At 31.2% G+C, this 20756-nt stretch overlaps 1 protein-coding gene across 2 annotated transcripts in view; it reads right to left on the bottom strand.

Moving 5' to 3' along the window:
• LOC146540890 (ribosomal protein S6 kinase alpha-5-like) overlaps window positions 1–20756 on the bottom strand; it is a 99955-nt gene that overhangs the window by 41618 nt on the left and 37581 nt on the right. For both annotated transcript variants that reach the window (XM_085207299.1, XM_085207310.1), the window contains exons 3-6: window positions 13260–13393; window positions 12480–12564; window positions 3280–3395; window positions 2174–2362 (exon numbers count right to left, since the gene is read on the bottom strand). In XM_085207299.1, coding sequence (XP_085063425.1) covers window positions 2174–2362; window positions 3280–3395; window positions 12480–12564; window positions 13260–13393 — 524 coding nt within the window. The remainder of the gene's footprint in view (window positions 1–2173; window positions 2363–3279; window positions 3396–12479; window positions 12565–13259; window positions 13394–20756) is intronic.

Raw genomic sequence — 20756 nt, forward strand, 5'->3', positions numbered from 1 at the left:
GCAGGTATATTTAAATGTCCTACTTATTTTCATGGAAATTTATGTACGTGAGGTTATTCACATAATTTTTTCTCTCTCTTGACAACCATGATAAAGACGTAATTCTTTTATAATTCTAGAGAACAAAACACGATGTAGCTTAAATTATCAATTGTTTATTTATATTGTAGTAACAATATCAAAAGCGGTGCTAAGTTCCGCAATGTTTAAGACTTTGGGCGGTGCGTTGGGAATGAAATGTCTTAAGTTTTAACCAGAAGCTAAAAAGTCTTTCACACGAATGCGAAAGAACATTTAAATTAATGTTCCAAAAAATAAAATCCAATTAAGTAATTTCCTCTTACAAGACAGGCAACAAAAATTACAATTATTTCATTTATATTATTCGTGCTGAAATCGTGCCCATATTGTTTTATTTTAACGCGAACATTACATTAAAACAATTTATTTCGCAAGTATTTACTTTTATATTTACAATATAAATATAATAATATTAGGTGTGCAATCGAGTGGCAAGTGTACAACTTTCTCTCGTCTCGTTCACTGCCTACAGTCTCTACACTACAACAGCTGAGCGAAACTTTACTGTTTACCAGATTGTGTAAAAATATGTTATGTTTATAAGTAATATATAAAAAAAATCATAAGCAAATAAAAGAAAATAGGTTATTTTATAACCGAATGTCAATTCCCTATTAAAAAAGCCTAGTCAGTCATTCAGTGATCAAAAGTTCGAGCATACAAAAATATTCTTTATATGAAATAAAAGTTCAAAACAAAGATAAAGATTAAATTTATTTATCTATTCAAACAGATAAAAGAAAACTAGATCACATTGCTCAACTAAAACGAAATTTACGAAAACACTATAAATAAAAAAGATTCCATTCACAACATAGTTTCTAAAATCCTTTCACTGACATTTCTCACTATTTAAATAGACAGAATAGTTCCCTAAGCTGTTAAAACCGAAAACATAATAACACATTCGTCTTACACAACACTATTGTAAGTATGCAAATAATTTATTAAAAAAAAAAAATGAATTGGATAACAAGGACACAAAAGCGACAGGTTGTGAGTTCGATTTCCAAAAATTAAATTAAATAAAAATATCACAACATCATCTGTAAGATATTTTAGATAAGATAAAAAAAAGTATCTCATACAAGAACATACAACATAAATAAATAAAAACATTAAAATCCGCACAGTTTTAAATTTCATCATATTACCAAATGAAGTGTTAAAAAGCAATAAACAAAGTCATTCTCGCTCTTGAAATTGACTTTATTCTTAATTTTTATATGTCTAAATGTAATTTAGTAAATTTTCGAAATATAACAACTATTCTAGGTCACCATCTTATCAAAACAGTTCTATAGACTATCTAATACGTGTTTGTAAATGGGGCAAGCTAATATTTTTACGATAACCGGTCTAAATTAATTATAATCAATGAGTTTATTTTATTCGTGCAAATATTATAGTATTTGGCACATATTAAATATGGATTTGGGAGGCTAAATATGTTATTCAGGTTAAACTGTTTTATATACGTATATAAATGTATTGGATTCTTTCGCTTATTTATTTTTTGGGTTGGAGACAAAACCTAGTGACAAATCTTTCCATTTCGTAATATTACAAAGTTTATGGATTTTTTCATAGAAGTAAAAAAAAACTATTAAATAAGTATCTAGCAATATTTTTATCTCATATAATTTAACATTTTTTTATTATACAACACGTATATTATAGTATGGCAACACGATATCTGTTATTATCATTGTTTGACACCGAACTATTGTTATGACCATATAACTGGGACTTAACCGCAGAACTGTATACTGGGGAAATCCCGAAATTTAATTTTTGACAGGAAGTTATGTGGTTTTGCATGAAGATATAGAAGCTTGGAATAGTTAAGGCTTAAAAACACAATATTTAATTTTTCAAATTACACCATGAAAATATATTTTTTCTTTCGAAAAATGTATGTTGTAATTTTATGTGTGTCATATACACACGCTAACTTTTTAGTTCGTTATGTTAATATTTTTCAGATAAAATTAAATAAATATACAAAAAAATATACGAATTAGCATTTTCTCAGATTTAGTACTTGTCTAGATTCATTAGTAAATTTAATAGATCAATTAAAACTACTCACAATATCATGTCCCTGGCTGCCACTCCTGACGACCTCGGGCGCCATATACTCGATGGTGCCACAAAAGCTGTAAGCTCTGCTTTCTCCGCCGCAGAATTCCTTAGACAGTCCAAAGTCCGTCAAGACTATGTGACCTTCCGCATCCAGCAGTATGTTTTCTAATTTGATGTCGCGATAGATTATGCCGAGCTGTTGAATGAAATAATAATAATTATTGTTACATGCCATATAAGGTGCACTCGTATATAAACAAAAGATTTTTGTAGCTTCACGTTGCAGCCCGCAAGTAGTAGGGTAGGCAGCGGGAACCTAGATTGAAACACGCAGTTTCTGACGCGCTGCCTAATTTCTGAGACATTGTATATTACACAGCGGAAGTCACCGTCTCGTTATGTCTTATGGTTAGAGCAAGGAAATGAAAATAAGTAATTCTCCCAAGTGGGAATCGAACTGACAACTGTGTTTAGATTAAAATCTAATAATACGCCGCGACAACATGACGATGGTTGTCAGATGTAATATTGATAAATAAGCTGTTCTTAATCATGAATATAAGGAAAAATATATATTTTTTTCCTTATTTTATCTAAATTATAATTTGTCAACCATTTTATATTCATATGTTATAATTTCGTGTATTACTTATTGGTAATTTTATTTTATTTATTCAATGTAAATAAAACATTTGTTGTTGTTTACTTCGCCGTTATCCGAGCCCTCTTTACCGAGTATTTTTAAAGATAACAAATCAGCTCACTACTATCACATGGTTTGTACTATTATATATACGAGATACAGCGGGAAGCTAAAAAAAGAGAAACGTTTAAGGCCCGCACATCACAGACTGCAAGCACGATGGTAGTGGATTCAACTCTCACACGGGTGAAACGTTATATTTAAATTACTTACACTGCCCCTCCCTGGTAGACTAAGCGCAGCATTAAGTTCTGTTACTCAACACACGACATTTTTAAAATTGGATGAAAAGTAAATAAAGGTGTGTTTTTAACATTATGTTTCCTCTGAAACTTAATACTTACATACTTAAGAACATTCCCAGCAAGTTAAACACGTACACAGAGTAGGCTAAACCACGTCACTATTACCTTATGTAACTGCTCCAACGCCAGTATAATTTCCGCAATGTATATCCTGACTTCGTTTTCGTTGAAGTGCTCCCGCTGGTAGAGATGGGTGAACAGCTCCCCGCCGGCGACGTAATCTGATGACAAATGTTATTATTTTAATTTGCTATTAATAACAGTTAAGCCCTCGTGGAGCAACGGCCCAACAATATATATAACGGTTATGGGGGTTCGATTCCCATTCGGAGGAATGAATTAACAAGACCTGCCTCCAAGTGAGATTTCAACATAAAACCATCACAATTTAGGGTCTCATTTTCTGAACATATGTAGGTTTCTCCAACAACGCGCCATTGACCTCGATGCTTAGCCCCTATCTAACCGATAGCGTATTAGCAATAATAATACATTCATATCATTTGTTTTACTTTTACTAGGTCCATATGAAAAAGGGGAAAGTAACTAAAAGCTCGTGGTAACTATAAACTCGAGTACCATAGATTATAGCGTTCAAACAAACAAACTCTTCAGCTTTATAAAATTAAGTATAGAAGTAAACAATTCCCTAAGCAAGTTCAAAAGTCAGCCAAAAAATCAATGAAAAGCTATTCGAAATCTAGACTTAGGATCTGATAATTACAGTAAAAGGGTTTCTAGACCCCCCTTTTGTTAAATGCAGTTCCCTAAGCACGAATTCATACTAAGACTTTTAAATGATTTGTTTTTAATTGTTCACTCACGCAAATGGTAGAAAGGGATGGAAATATTAATGTAGCGATGGCAAAATAATATTAGTTGTATAATTTTATTTATAAAGTTTGTATTTTATTTTTCGTTTGCATATTTAGTCAGTATTTTAAAGATGATAATATACTGACATAAGTGTGATTAAAAAAGCTTTAAATATAGAAGATTAGACCTAACAAGTCACTTAAATCGCCGAAATTTAAAATAAACAAAAAAATATTTAATAAAATTTGATAATTTCAGCTAATGAAAGCTAATAATTCATTTTCTTTCCAACCATACTGCACTTGATCGATTTAAAAGGACTTATGCAAGGGAAGCCGTTGAGTACACTCGAAACTTTTCCACTACGAGGGAGCCTCAATACTGTATTACAAAGATACCTGTTATACGAGTACAAAGCCGTCCGTCGCGCGTCGTATGGGAAGAACATAAGATATAACATATACAATAGTTCAAAATTACCTAGATAAATGAGAGTGAAGTCTAATCTTTTCATTTTTTTATGTTATTTTCACTTATTTATTATAATTCGTAAATTCTAATAACAATATAATTTAATATCATTCATGTTATAAGTTAAACGTATCCTAGGAATATGAATAAACCGATTTTGATTTAGTTTCTTTTGTTTGAAAGGTGACTTAATCGGGACAGCTGTTGTTTAGAGACTCTAGAAAATATGTTCATCCGTTTAAAAATTATCAGCAATACTTTCTTACTTCATCAATTTCATACAATGTCAATAATTTAATTTATTCTGCGGATGACCTACACTAACTAAGTAATTAACGAGCTCAGCATACAAAACGCAATAATATTTAATTAGTTAAAACCGTGTACAGAATGAATGTACGAAGCGATCATAATGATTAAAACTTTTTAATCGCCTCGAGTTTGTGAAACGGAATATTTATTTTTTAAAGGCTTACTTAACAAATTATTTCATGGGAATTGAAAAAAATATTTTATGGGATTCTTTTTTTTTAGCTTCACACTATCCCGCACATAACAGGGCAGGCAGAGAGAACTTAGTGTTAAGACACTCTATTCCCCATTTTCCGCTTGCGTGTTGAGTGACAAAACATAACGTCGCGCATTACCTGAGATGGGATTCTTGACCTCACTCTTACTATCTCTAAAATACGTAGAAATCTCCAAAAAATTAATAGAATTAAACGTAAATATTTAATATAACACAAACGAAACCACCCCACCTGTCTACTATTGAACTAACTACAAGGCTTGTTTCGTTGAGGCAGCACTAGCTCCATACATAATTGAGATTTTAATCAAATCATGAATTAGCCGCAAGATGCTAAGCGAATATTTGACCCAGATATAGCGGCGGAGTAGTGGAAAAGTCAAAAACGAGGTATGAATTTTATAAACAACCCGCCTTCCACTATAATTTTCTTACTAGACTTCTACGTTCATACAAAGTGAAGAAAATCTTACAAGCGCTAAATGCCTTAACTTTCTTTGAAAAAAGGCTAAGCTCAAGGAGCTACGTTTTCATTGAAAAAATAAATTTCAGAATTATCGAAGTAACTATATTTACTTAAATTTGATTTTTGAAAACTATTTTGTTGCTATTACGTCACTGTTATCTTTCATCTAAAACAAAAGAAAATTATTTATTCTAGTTACCTCTTCAAAGTAATTTACATAAATATATTAGAAATTTCAAATACATTATAAAGTAAAATCAAAATAATGATGATGATAATTAAGATAATTTAAAGGAACAAAGACAGATTATAAAGATGAAAAAGAAAAAATATTATCATTTAACTTATATCGACTTAAGTTCATGTATAAAGAACAAAACGTAAATGGATAAACAGAGACTTAAATGGATTTGAACGCCTACTTAGTTCCAAAGAAACATTCTTTACTATAGTAACCACACTATAGTAAACACTAAGTACTATAGTAAACACTACTAGCACTAGTTATCAAACGCTAGCAATCATCATCAACTAGGTCTCATAATTCATTTCTACATACAATAATTCAATCAATACAAAACATAGTCAAGTTGGCACGTCAAATTGCGCATAGCAACGAAATCTTTTATGGCAAGTCTCGAAATTACAATATAAATGGTATTCAAAGCTCCATATTTCTGAGACGCAGACGGTGGGGTGAGGCTCGTCCCTGACCTACGTATACATTATTTATACTATATTCATTGGATAGGGATCTAAACAAAGCTTTTTCATCATCCTAACTATTATTTTTGGAAAACGGAGTATCTTAACACTAGGTTCCTTTTGCCTAACCTACTGGGTGCGGGATACAGTGTAAAGCTGAAGTATTATATTCCATTTCTTGTATAATTAAAACACTTGATGTTAAAATGAATATGATGTGTTAAATATATAATAAATTAGATGCTTTATGACTGCTTAAAGGTTTTTGACGAATTGCCAAATATTATATTGCCAAACAGTAGTTAGTAAAATATAGCAAAGTTAACTATGAAACTTTTCGTTTTTAAGGCAAGTTAATTTTACATTTTTTATTGTAAATATATACATGTATATAAAATCTAATCAAACATTTGGAAATCTACCGAACCTACAACCACCGTGTTGACAGTGAAATACTAAGCCACTGCGCCATATTTATATTTTGCCTTGACCATTATTTGCATATCGTGACATTTTATGATAAGAAGATTACTTTAAGGAGTATTATAGAAAGACTTATCTAGTTAAATTCCGTGACAATATCTAATTCAAATGTATGAAAATGTAAATGTATAATACACTATTATATAGCATTTTATGTATGAGACTTGTAACAACGAACTCATACTACACAAACAAAAGATGGATAGTTTTATTTCCTAATAGGATTTAGAATCACTACATTTCCACATAGGCTCTTTTCCATATAATGTATGTATTTGATTTCAAAATCTTTACATACCTGCTTATATAAAATATATTAAAAAAAGAAATATTTTTTGCTACTAATATCAAACAAAGTGTTAGTAGAATAAATGGATCCTAATCTATCAAGATTGTGGGAACAAACAGACAAAAAACTTGTTTTTGAAAAAATAGGTGTATTGCGAAGATCTGGCACTGACATTTCCACCAACAAACCAAAAAGTTTTGTTTAGCAGGCAATAGACAAGAACTTGGCCACCCTCACATGTAATATGGAATGGAGACGATCGATTAAAAACAGACAGCTTCAACTTGTCTGGGATCGCAAGATTTGGGAGCAGTGAGAGTCCTCCTACGAGCCCTATGACCCTCGTGAAGGAAGACAGTAAGACATCATCATCATCAATTTACCGCTCTAATACTAATTTATATATATATATATATTTGTCACTAACTTTATTATAAAATATATATGCAATACAGTAATAATCAAAATAATCTTGCAATGTTAACCCATTTATATTATTAACAAGAGTCTCTATACAAATAACATTTAATATTAAGTATATAATAAATGAGAAAAGCTATTAAATGCATATAAAGTAGTATCGTTTGATGTAAAAGCAATAAGAGGTAACAATACGGCTAATATATCCGCACCATTATGATATTACTCTGTCGTTGGCCAACCGCTACTCATGTAGATTGCGTGTGGTCTATATTATAAGCGAAGTGGAATTACTATTAAATAAAAAATACATACTATAATTACAATGAGACTTCTTATTCTTGTATTATTTCAAAATTCTTTTACAAAATCTCCATATGTGTTACACATGATTCTGAAACGAATTATCTATCATTTTATATAAAACTCTGCCGTTATTGAGTGACTGACAAACAATCCACAAACACCACTACTGGACTAAAAAAGCTGAATTTGGCATTGTAGTAGGTTACATAGTCGAAGTGAATATTAAGAGAGCATTTTTCAAATACGCAAATGTCCATTATACATCTTTAAGTCCACGCAAACAACTTTACTAGCGACGAGAAAAGAACACTACTGCTTCTTCTCCTATAAAGTCCATGAAAGTATTACATATGGTTCATTAATGGTCTCGCGTAGCGTAATAAAATTTCCTTCTATCATCATTGTAAGTTTAACACTTGCAAACACTACTGCAAATAATAATTACCACGACAATCCCCGCTAATCGTCTACAACTTGTTTCATAGTTCTCACAGTTTGCACGTGCAAGATCTAACAATAGGTTTGCAACAGGAGGAAAAAGAGAAGTGGCGACGGGTGTACAATCTTGTTTTCAAAGTTTATAGCCAAGCTGTAATGGAAGTCGTTGGTTAATTAATATTGCCAATAGATACAATGTCATTCATATTAAGTATACGAGCACTCGGACCGTGTAAACAAGAAAGGAAGGTATGACAATGATTCTTCATTACATTCTCAGTCTTCTCCAAATTAATAGCTAAAATGTTTCAAATGTACCATGTTAATTATATTAAATATTTATTCAATTTATATTATTTTAACTCATACAGAACATAGTTCTAGGTGCCAAGTCGAGAATCAAAATATTTTTTTGAATTCTTATTGAATAACTTGCATTATGATCAAAACAATTTCTAGTCTACACTACGCATCCTGTATTCTATAACTCGTATTCTTTTGTTCGTAGGTAAAACCAAGTATTTTATAATAACGAATCGATTTAAGCACTCAATTATCATTAATTAAGCAAATAAATCATTAATTTGAATGCAATAATTATATCCACATTTAAAAAGTTAAGCAACGTTTAAAAATCAAGGCCTTAAGAAGACAAGAAAAGACAATAGAAAGATAAATGAAACGTACGTAACGTGATTTAATGCGAATATTAACAAGCTGTTTCTCATATAAGATAATAAATGATGCTGTGATGGCAAAGTGGACTAAATATATATTTTTAGTTAAATATTTATAAGTCTTTTATATATAACTGTTGTTAGTAACTCATTACAACTTGAATCAAAATCTTTGTATGATATTTTATTGAATACACAATAACGGGCCAAATAAAATAATCTACTAATAATAACTGTAAATTTTGGAAAAAAATCGTAAAAATGATTACTTTAAATATCCTTGTATCTAGTGCTACAATGATAAATTAGTTTCTAAGAACACTGGGTCAACAAAACAGTATAATCTAGGACATTTTTAGGTATTTACATCACTTTTTAGGCAGTTTTTATTGTCTACTGCAAAACACTGTATTTATGCATTTAGAAAAACTATGCAAATATATACGAAATATGTCAAAGTAAGTAAATTTAAACACACGAGAGAATTGAAAGGAATAAAACTGTGATAAAATATTTATGTGATAAGACCTCTTTTGCCCTACGCCGTTCATGTAGTGTTAATTAATCTTCTCGGATAATTTCACAAAGAGAACGCAATTAAAATGCCAAAATGTCGAAGATGTCTTTTGTAAGTATTGTTATAGGATAAATTTCGAATTAATACAGTAACATTAAAATGCAATGTCATTATGTCTATTATACTTGTAAATTAAAGTAATTAATTTAAAAAGTACTAGAATCAATGCAAAATGGAGGTTTAAGATACAATAACTATTTAATATTAGTTAAAAACTAATTTACGTCTCTGAGTGCGACGTAATGTTCTGTACATCATATCTATCACATCACTTCGATATTTTACGTAACATCATGTGTACAGCTATGCTACGCTGGTTAGTTAGGCTTTCGCATAAATTCTCACGTTTTGCAACAACCATAGCTCTCATATGTTAAATTGTAAGTAAAGGCCAAGTCACTCATTCATTAAATGTTATAGTCATTTAGTATATTTTAACACTTTCATAAATAACTTTTATGTTACTATCTCTCTTAATTAAAGGATTTTCATTCTTTTTTTTTTTATATATAATCAAACATTACAAAAAAATACAGTAAAAGAAACTTTTATTAAGATCCTTTTAAAAACTAGCTCCTCATTCTGGAACCTAATCTATTCAAAGGTTAATTAAGAAAATTCTAAATAACTCCCACTTCTAAAAAACATAATTATGTTTAGAATAATTTCGAAATGACAAATTTTCAAATAACTTCAGCGATATAGGAATTGAGATCTTTCACAGACCGACAGACCAACTAACATAAAAATATCTGCAGAAGTATATAATATACTATATCATAGTAAATATGATATACAATACTTTTAATATAACAGTATGGTAGGTCACAAAAGTTATATCCACAAAATGAGTCAGCGGCAGGAGGTCACCTTAATTATTGCAATTACAATTTCGTCTGTTACTCGTAGTCTCACCTAGAATTGACCTAAAAGCTGTAGCTAGACGATTTATACAAAGATCTTAAGTATTTTGTTATAATAGGATTTATTGCAATATAAATAAAATTAATTTGAAGGTGACGAAATTAGTTTTTAACATTTTGTATTAAATCTATAATTATCAAAAAATAATAATATTTTTTGAAAGATCAAAATAGATTCACAATATTTTTTTCAGATAGAGAAAAAAAACTAAGTTAAGATTAATTACTTACAGTAATTTTACTTTTAAAGCTGTGCATAACGTAAATGAAAAGAAAAAAGTCAAATTTATATACCTACTGTAAGTATAGTTAACAAAGCTTTCCATCAAACAAAACTCGATGTATCTTAACAAGCGGAAATGGAGAACTCAAGGAATTATCACTACGTCATCTATCTATGCCTACTGAGACAGACAGAACAAACCAAAAAAATCTATTAAATACCGGTGACAGACGGACGGACAGATCGACAATACAGTGGTCCCACAAACACTTCCATTTTCTGCTCCTAAAAAAATCACCAAAACATCAATCAACACCACTAATCCTTACAAATAAATATAACAACACACCCCAACGACGATAACTCATAACAATTCGCTTAGATTCGTACATGTAGGTGTTGGTGTAGCACCGTGCCAAGGCCGGGCGAAGTGTGCCGAGTTATGCCACCGGCACCGGTCCGCACTCCGTTGGCCAATCGCAAATTCTACGTTTTGGTGGAAAACGAGCGTTTCACCACTCCGGTGTTCCGTTCTTGTTGTTTAACAATAAACATATTGTTTGCTACTAATTGTTCGCTTCAAAACGATTTTTCTAAAGATTTTGCTTTAATTTCCTTATCCTTAGTTTGTTTTGTTACCTCCGGCAGTAGGAAACGAAGGCGAAACTAATTTACCTACTTACGTATAACGGAACCAATAACTTTGCACCAATACTACCATCATTTTAGTCTATAGTATACTGTTTCAAGCTGTATATAGGCGTAGGCAGAGGAAATCTAGTGTTAAGACACTCCATTTCTCACATTCCGCCGAAATTTCGATGCATTGCGGGAAAACTGAACGCCGCGCTTTTCCTTGTCATCAGAGCGAAGAAAAAACACTATATTAATAAATAATAACTCATTCCACCGAGTGGGCATCGAACCCACAAGCGCCGCGTTTACAGTCACATACTTGTGCCACTGCGCCATAACGACCTCAATTAGTATATGCAATGATTATAAATCATTACACCCCGATATTACATCCAAATGAACAACTAAAATCATTAATATCCGTCAAATATTATCAAAAGGAAGAGAATATCAAAGTGCAAAGTTGCATCGAGTGGCGTGCCGCGTGACACAACTAGTGTTGCAATCGGTCTAATGTCGTTATCACATCTTGCATAGGTACTTACTTGTATTATCGATCTTTAACCGTTTAATTGACGATGAGAGATAAGAAGGGCTCATTTATGTCCTGATAGATTTGTAATTAGACGCGAAGTTCGAGCCTTAAACACTCATTTATAAAGTCTTATTCATTCAAATGAAATTGACTTGCTATGGCAATATATAGTTTTCTTTATTTTCATTCGACTCATGGTACAACTTTGCAAAGGCTGCTGCATCCCTTGCAAGTTCACATGATAAAATTCCATAGGTTAACATTACAATATATTTGTAACAAAATTTGGTTTCTAGAATACAGAATCTAAAGCAATAAGTTAAACCCTTGAAGCATATAGCTGCTTTAGAGCAACATAAAACGGAATTGCACATATTTGTCGAAAACGAAGCTAATTATGTCAATATAAGCGTAAAGACCTTTTACAAGATGCAAATATGTCATCATTTGCATAAATTTTTTTTTAAGCTTTTACAGGAAGTGAGGGATTCCCTTCCTATATAAGCGAAGAGGAAGTCATGGTCGACGAGAGATTGCCAACTATGGTTAGCATAAATTCAAATTCAAATGTCTAACTCCTAACTCTAACTCATAGCAAATAACTCTTTTTTGTTATTTTTTTTTTAGGAAATTTTGCTCTAAAAGTCGCTCAACACCTCTTATTTAATATGTCAATATTTACAAAATCTAAAAGATTGAAGCCAATTTCGTCGAAATAATTAATAGAAGAAAAAAAATAGTTATAGTTGAACAAACAAATCGAGTAACAAGATAGACGTAATGAACTAAATAAGAAAAAAAGGAAACTTACCGAGTATAAGATGTAATTTGGCATCCGTCTGAAAGGCGTAATGTAGCGTAACGAGGAAGGGACACACCCTAACTGCTTCTAAAACCTATGAAAACAAGATTTTTTTTAATATTAAAGTATATTTCCTGCTTAAATGTTATTTTTTTACTTAAGAAACTACGGCGTTGAGTTCCGCCACACTACACGCAGTGCGTCCTGAAATAGGCGGAAAGTGGGTAGCCCAAGTTTAATACTGAGCTACCATCTGCCTATCCTGCTATGTGCGGGATACAGCGTGAACCTAAAAAAAACTGGGCATGTCTCAAATTTATTTGGAATCGTAACTTCACGCTTTATGAAGCACTTAGCAAGGTAGGCAGAGGGAACCTAGTGTTGAATCATTCTATTCTTCACATTCCATATGATACATGTTTTCTGACCGACATTCCGGACATTGTCGGTTCGATTCCCAGGCAGGACCGATTAGATATTTGTTTTTCATAAAAACTGTGTCATATAAATTATTGTTATTATACAAATAACTAAGTATAAACAGTTAAACGAAACAATTTTTTAGGTTAATTAAATATTGTTTGTTATCTTTCGCTTACAAATTTACATTTAATTATGTTAACCGAAAAAAAATGTCATAAAGTAAGTACCAAAGACATATATCGCTCATTACTAAGTATGTACATATTACCAATAAAACTTCATTACTAAAAATCTTGTTTTAGCATTAAAAAAATTATAAGAAACAAATAAAAAAAAGACCTAGAAACATCTAGATACAATACTCACCTGTCGCTCTGTCCGCGTGTGCTCAGCAGTTTTCAACTTCTGAACTATTGATGCCTTTTTGAGCACTTTCATTGCGTATAGCTTGCCTTCGTCTACGCCACATCTTTTTCTAACTAGGAACACTTTGCCGTACGCTGTAACAAAAAAAAATACGTATAAACTTTATGCTAATATTATAAAGCTGAAGAGTTCGTTTGGTTGAACACACTAACCACAGGAACTTCTGGTCCAAATTGAGGTAATCTTTTTATGTTTTATAGTCCATTTATCAAGAAAGGCTATAGCTTAAATTACGTCACGTCAATCGTTTCGATGTTACTTAGTAGGCACAGAGGCACAAAGGGTGACTGTAAACGCGACTGGTTGTGGGTTCGATCCCCCTTGAGGACATGAAATATTTATTTAAATGTATATTTCCATTTCTCGGAGCCGAGTGTATTAACACTAGGCTATCAATGGGATACAGCGTAAATAGTTTTTCCATAAAGAATAAAATGAAATCTTAAATAAGGTCATGTTATTTGTAGTCAACAATGAACATCTGTGTCAAGCCACACACTGTGAATTAATGATCATCTTTTATAGTATTAATAAGAACATAACAAAAAAATATATAAGCAATGTTTTTATGTTTGTATTAATACAGTTATTTATATTAATAACAAAGATAAATGACCAAAAGATAATTTTGTAAGTAGGTAATACTCAATAGGACAAGAGTGTATGTCTGCTGATAGATGACAATGCCTGTAGGTTCGATGTCGACTCGCGACATTTTATTTTTTTCAATTTCCTCATATTGGCTAAAATCTAATTTATTAACCCACCAAATAACATATACTCATTTGCAAAAACTTTACTTCAAATTATATAGCAACATTGTTGCCAACTTAGCAACAAACTAAGCAGGTACTGCTCTAACAACTAACAATGATAGATTTGAAGAAGTCATTGTGTTTCACTAACAAATAGTTGAATGAATAGAATAGTAGGACGCCGTTTGATACATTGCGTTTCGGGAGTACCTACAGTTGGTAGACCTTGTATTTAAATTAACAAAAGACCAGGCCATTTTGACCAGATCCTTGTATTAATTTAAAAAAAAACGGAATTTTTTAATTCTACCTACTATTTATTATGTAGTAAAAATTTGATAAGAAGATTAATTCTACACTATTCTTAAATAGTTCTTAATATAAGGTGTGGATATAAATTGGGTGAAAATTTTACATTTTTACTTTTATTCTATGGATACCTTTATAGGCTTGTAAATGTTAAAATAATATATGTACGGCAGGTGACAAAACAACGGACCACGACACCCTGATAAGTATATCGATAATAAACGTAGATAAATAATCTCCCGCATTTAAAAGAGTAGGGTAAAGAACCTACAGTTAAAACACAGTATTTTCACTGTTTTACGCTTAATATTGGCTGTTATTTTTTTATGTTTATATGGTGGTTTTTATGTATATGGTTTTATAGTTTTGTATGGTTGAACGCGCTAATCTCACTAACTAGTGGTTGATACATTAAAAAAGAAGTTTAAAATTTAATTTCATTGATTCTATTAATCAATTAAGCTCTTACAAAACATGTTAAAAAACATTTATTATGTAAGAAAATACAAACAAATTACGCCAAAGGTGTGTTAAAAATCACTAATCCGATAGGTACATCATGGATCCACGAAACATCTGCTATGCAAGATGCAAGTAACTGGAGAGACATTACTAAAATAATCATACTAACACTAATAAGAATAACTATTATCCTGCATTTAAAAGGGTAAAAAGGTCCTAGTATTACATTGCATTATGCATTGCAACATTGCATTATTTACTACTGTCTTATACACGTATTACGTAAGAGAAATAATAAATCCTTAAATTTTCGAACATTTTACTAATTTTTTTAGCGATCCTGAAAAATTATAAAAAATACACATTTCAGAGAAAACGGTCAATTTCAAGGCGACTAATCCTAGTAGTAATTATTGGCGTATATCATGAATTTATAGAACATCTGCTATACGAGTAACCGGACACGTCCGGTCCAGGCCGGTCCGGACCGGTGAGGAGGTCAGGTCTATTGATTGTTTTCTCAACTCGGTTGCACTGTCACCATCTTGAATAGACTTTGTGTTTTTTGGAATTTATTTGAAGATATAATAGGAATAATAGGGCCATTATTCATGAAATAAGGTCTATGAAATTTTGTTCTTATTTTTACGAGAGAGCGGTCAGGAAGTAATCTTGGTCTAAATGGGCAAGACTTTTACTTTGTTTTGACAGCAGGGATGTTTTAAAATCTATATAATATATAAAACTTTAGATGCTGAGTGACCGATATAAACAACACAGACGATGTAACTGGACTAGGAAAGTTGACATTTAGCAAGAGCACTTGTAGCAAGTTAACATGTTGGGAAGTGTAGAGAACCTACGAGAGGTTTTCCTGAAATTCTAACGGGAACGAGGAAAGATGAGATTTTGCATTTCACATCGGCTAGTAGATAATTAAATAAAATGTATAATAAAGTTTAATAAAAAAATATTTATTTAGTTATTATATTAACTTACTATTTAAATGAATAAAAATTATATTCGTGAAACGTTTTTGTTGCGTACTTGGAATCATGCCTAACAAACATACGCCCTTTGTAATTCATAATTACTACGAATCTTAAAAACATTTATAAGTACTTTATATTTGACAAATGAATCAGCAATTACTATTAAACAGCTCAAAGTTCTTTATAATTTTCTATCCATTTCGTAGAATTTATTTAAAGAGAAAGAGAGAAAGATTAAATAAATAATATGTAAAGTAAAGACGCCATCACGCAGCGGCATAGTGACAGATTGTAAACGCGATACCTGTAGAGTCGATTCCCATTCGGGGGGAATGAATTATTTTTATTTGTTCGCTCTAGTAACAAAACAAAAGGCAACGTTGAGCTCCGCTGTTGGGTAGCGACAATGTTTCAAAAATTAGACTGTAAGTTAAAAAAAAAAGAAAGTGACTTCTATAACTAGGTTCCCTACTACATGCGTGAAACAAGAAAAAAATCTTATAATTACAACATTTTTGATTATTTCTCTGGTATATGCATTAAAGATAAATAGCGTATATCCTAGGCTGGTCGTCGAACTTCACGAAATAAATGCAAAATACCGCTGCCAAAAACACAGTGTTTACGAGTCGACCTTAACAGAAGGTCTTATGATTACTGCAAAGTTATTTTAAGGTAAATTACATTATTTTTGTGTATAAAAGTGCAGGAAATTTTATACATAAATAACAATTTATTGCAATTGAATATAAAATGCATAATTTAGTAGCAACTTAAGACTTTACAAACATAAACAATGATAATCATGATTTAATGATTTTGTTTATGAAATTTTGTAATATTTTTTTATTTACTCTATCACAGTGTTTACTAAAAAATCTCATCAAATTTATAATATACAAAACTACCTTTACCTAGCGACTGGTTGCATAAAAATTAAAATTTTAACATGTTGGTAAAGGAGCGTAGAGCGTAATTCGGAAAGAACGGATTTTCTTTTTACGTCTTAAGAATCCCGTGAAGATGCGGGGGACGGTTATTTGTATACAAAACATTATGTTCTCAATGTTTTTTAAAGTGAAAATTTACTTATAATATTGTAATATATTGTCTCTTTCTCTTTTTTAATATTAGGACACTCCGTTACTCACTTTCCGGTCGGTTTTCGAGACATTAAGTGTAGAGTGGAGGTAAGAAGCTGTACTACTGCGTACGGATAACTTTTCTGTCTATATTCTATAGTACATTTTTTTTATTAATTACGTTGAGCTCATTATCCTCAGTTCTAAAAAGTTAACCTAATTCATAATTCCTCTTAAAGGCGTAAAGGTACACAAATGTATAAAGCCATATAATTATAATACAATACATATATACAGTACATATTACTCGGCAGAAATGGAATCTGTTGACAAATTAATTACAGATTAATTTGTATTCACGTAGAGCTATAGGTATAACTAGACTATGTAGGCGGCACAGTATACATTTAGCATAACCTAAAAGTAAGGCTCGTATTTATAAACCGCCCCCAACTGTAAGATCGATCTTGAAAGCGATCTTAAGATGTAGATGATGATCTTAATATTAGTTTTAATTCATAGATTATATAATTAATAAATTATATGTATGAATGAAAACGGCATCTCAAGATCCATCACTTAAGAGACTCGAGAGCGATAAGATTTCAAACGTCCCGACTCCAGTACGTCGCGTCGTCTCGTCATGTTGTCAGCTTGTTATTATCCTTATTACAAGTTCAGAGAAAGACGTATGTCTGAAGGTCGCTGTGTGCTTTGAATAACTCGTGTTTCGGGAATTGCGCATATCCATCATTTACGGTTGTTAAGAAAATCTTGAAAATTATTTGAAAGGAAAAACACTGAATTGAGGCCATCGTGGCGTTAGAGTAGAAGCGTGTCATTGTAAACGAGACTGTTGTGAGTTCGATTCCCATTCGGAGGAATTAATTGTTTTCATTTTCTTGCGCGGGTAACAAAACAAAGTGTGATGTCAAGTGCCACTCCTCAACACACCGAAGACTTAGGCGTAAAATGGAGAAAAGAAAGTGTCTAAATGAGGAACGGAATGTCTTAACACTATTTTCCCAGGTTCCCTCTGCTTAACCTGTTAAGAAAGATAAACTAAAGTGTACATGTACTATAATTATACAGTGTATTCACATATTATACTTCAGTACACTAAAACGTATTTGCAATAACAAGTTCAGGCGTAAATTGTAATTATTGCGCTTTACTTTTGTTGATTGTGCGGAGTTCAGTAAACTCTACTCTTGGAAAATATTTTTCAACTCTAGTCACCTTTGCGTTTGGCCAATCATTGATCAAATATACATATCTGATGAAATGCTTAAAAAAGATATATATATTGCAAATAAGAAACTAAAGATATCTTAAACAACAGTAGCATTCAAATATAAATTACACTGCATAATATTGTGAAATAGAAAAAATCGCGTGTTACAAAATGAATCATATACCGGGTATGATTTTATTTCTATATAGCCGTCGCCGTATACATTTTACCAAAAAAAAAACCAGCTTGCTAGGTTTTAACCCTGTGTGGTTCATGGTAGCGAACTAAGCTATCAAAAATATTTGAAATGTGGTACGTGTCAAATATTTTAGGGTTAAGAATCAGTATTATATAGAGTAAGTACTCTATACAACAAACATCAACATTGGTACCAACATTGGCCCAAGTAGCAATGTTGTTTACTTGTTTACGATCTCTCAGAGATATGTAGCGTTTATACAGTTTGTTACGGATAATTTGTTTGGTTGTTTATTACGCTGGGTAGTTAAAAGAAAGTCATTTTATTACAACGAGTATATGTTGAATACATTACAATTTTCATACATTTTCTTCTCCTTACTACTGATATTTCAGTTTCACTTTAGTTTTTTTTTCGAAAATCGAAATAATGAATGTAATTTATATTTTTCAATTTACAATATAGTAAATTTATTTTTAACTTATTTATCAACCAAATATTAATCCCTAAACCTTAAATACTTAAGGAAATAACATGTGTATTATATATAAAATAATATATATATATACTGGAAAAATTCAGACTGTACATAAACATATCAGATAAACGAAAGAGATGAGATACTTAGGATGCAGCTGAGAAGGCGCTATGCAGTATTTTAATATTCACAAAGAGTGTCATCCTGCATCATTGCATACTACGCTACGCTAGAAAGAACAGTTTACCCTATATTTTGTCCATACAACTTCTATTCCTTGATAGGAACTCAATTGATGTTGATATTAAGGGAAAAAATATTTTACAAAATGATAAAAGTACGTATGAATTATAAGCCATACTTTGTCTCAGAATTTGGGCGTACCTACTTGTAGTTTCATCGACCCACCATCTCTCTATCTCCCCCATATAGCAAGATACGGAGAAAGAACTTAATGTAAAAACATTGCGTTCGCTGCTTTCCGCAAAAACATACATTGCGTTTTGAGTGGTGGATCTCTACGTCGAATAAATTTATATATCATTATAAACATATCCTTACTTCAGTATAAAACGCAGCCAAATCGTACGAGTGGTATTTAAATGATAAAATGCTAATAGATATTCGCGGGTCGTCGACTCGGCCTAACAATGAGTTGAGGAAATCAATTGAAGAAACATACTTGCTATATATGAATACAGTATACAATTTTAAAATTATCATAAATGACGCTATTGTGGAATAGTTTAAACACTGGAAGGATGTGAGTTCAAACATATATAATTTATAGACGTAATGTCCTCTTATATATAACTGGACCACCTGACCCCCATCTCCAATAATCCGACATAGATTAAACTAAAAATTATAAAAAACAAACGAATACTCTAAAATATCCAATAATATACAATTTGTCATCCTTAGAATATTCTTTTTATATTTTTTTATATTGTAGTACAATTTTAACTTTAGTTTTTTAACAAACGTGTAGAATTTTTTATTAAAAAATGAAAAGTTCTCCTTACTACACTTAATTAAGACCAAAAAGTAGCATTTAATCGAATTTAATAGAATATTTCCTTCGCAAAAAAAAATAGGTTTATAAAATTGACACTGATTTATATAATTCGGCACGTGTAATTATCAATATGTCAATAAAGGGCGTATGTATTTGATGTTAATATGAAACATTACATTATGTATTGTGAAGAAAGTTGCAGGTTCTAGTTTCAATATAAACAAAGTAAATATAAAGAAAAACATATACAACGTGATCTACACGTCCGATATAAATATATAATAATAACGTATAAATTGTTGACTCAATTAATTTTAATACAAAATAAAAAACTTTTTAATTATTATAAAATTTAACCATAATGACAAATTATACAAAAAATTATTACCTTAATGTAAATACGACTGCAGCGTCCGCTGTAACAATGCATTTCTCAAGGCTACTTTAGCAGATTTCCACATCAAAGAGTGGTTTATAAATATAACATAATTTCCTCTCCTTGGTATTATGAACTTTAAATAATTATAATTTCTTTAACGATATAAACAAATTTCAACTAACTTAATTGTTTTATTTTATAGCTAGTACTGTAACTAAGCTTTTTCTAACATTAAGTTATAAATACATTACGTTATGTAGAAATGTAGGCGGAGGGGACCTGGGAACCTAAGAGTGTTAAGACACACTTCCGTTTCCCACTTTAGTTCTTAACGTCGCGCATCGCCTGTTACTAGCGATGTATGTATTATATGTATTAAAAATAATACACAGTTTGAATTGCCACGACGATTGAGAAATATAATAAAATTAGTCAAACAAACTTTGCCACCGTCTACACTGCCCGAACTTCTCCATTAGGTGAAAGCTTAGTTTGACAAATACTTTCAAAACACCATAAATTTCACCCA

The sequence above is a fragment of the Heliconius melpomene genome, chromosome 1 (genome assembly GCF_056956725.1).
Source record: "Heliconius melpomene rosina isolate 202511_hmr_F chromosome 1, ASM5695672v1, whole genome shotgun sequence".
Taxonomy (NCBI): Eukaryota; Metazoa; Arthropoda; class Insecta; order Lepidoptera; family Nymphalidae; genus Heliconius; species Heliconius melpomene.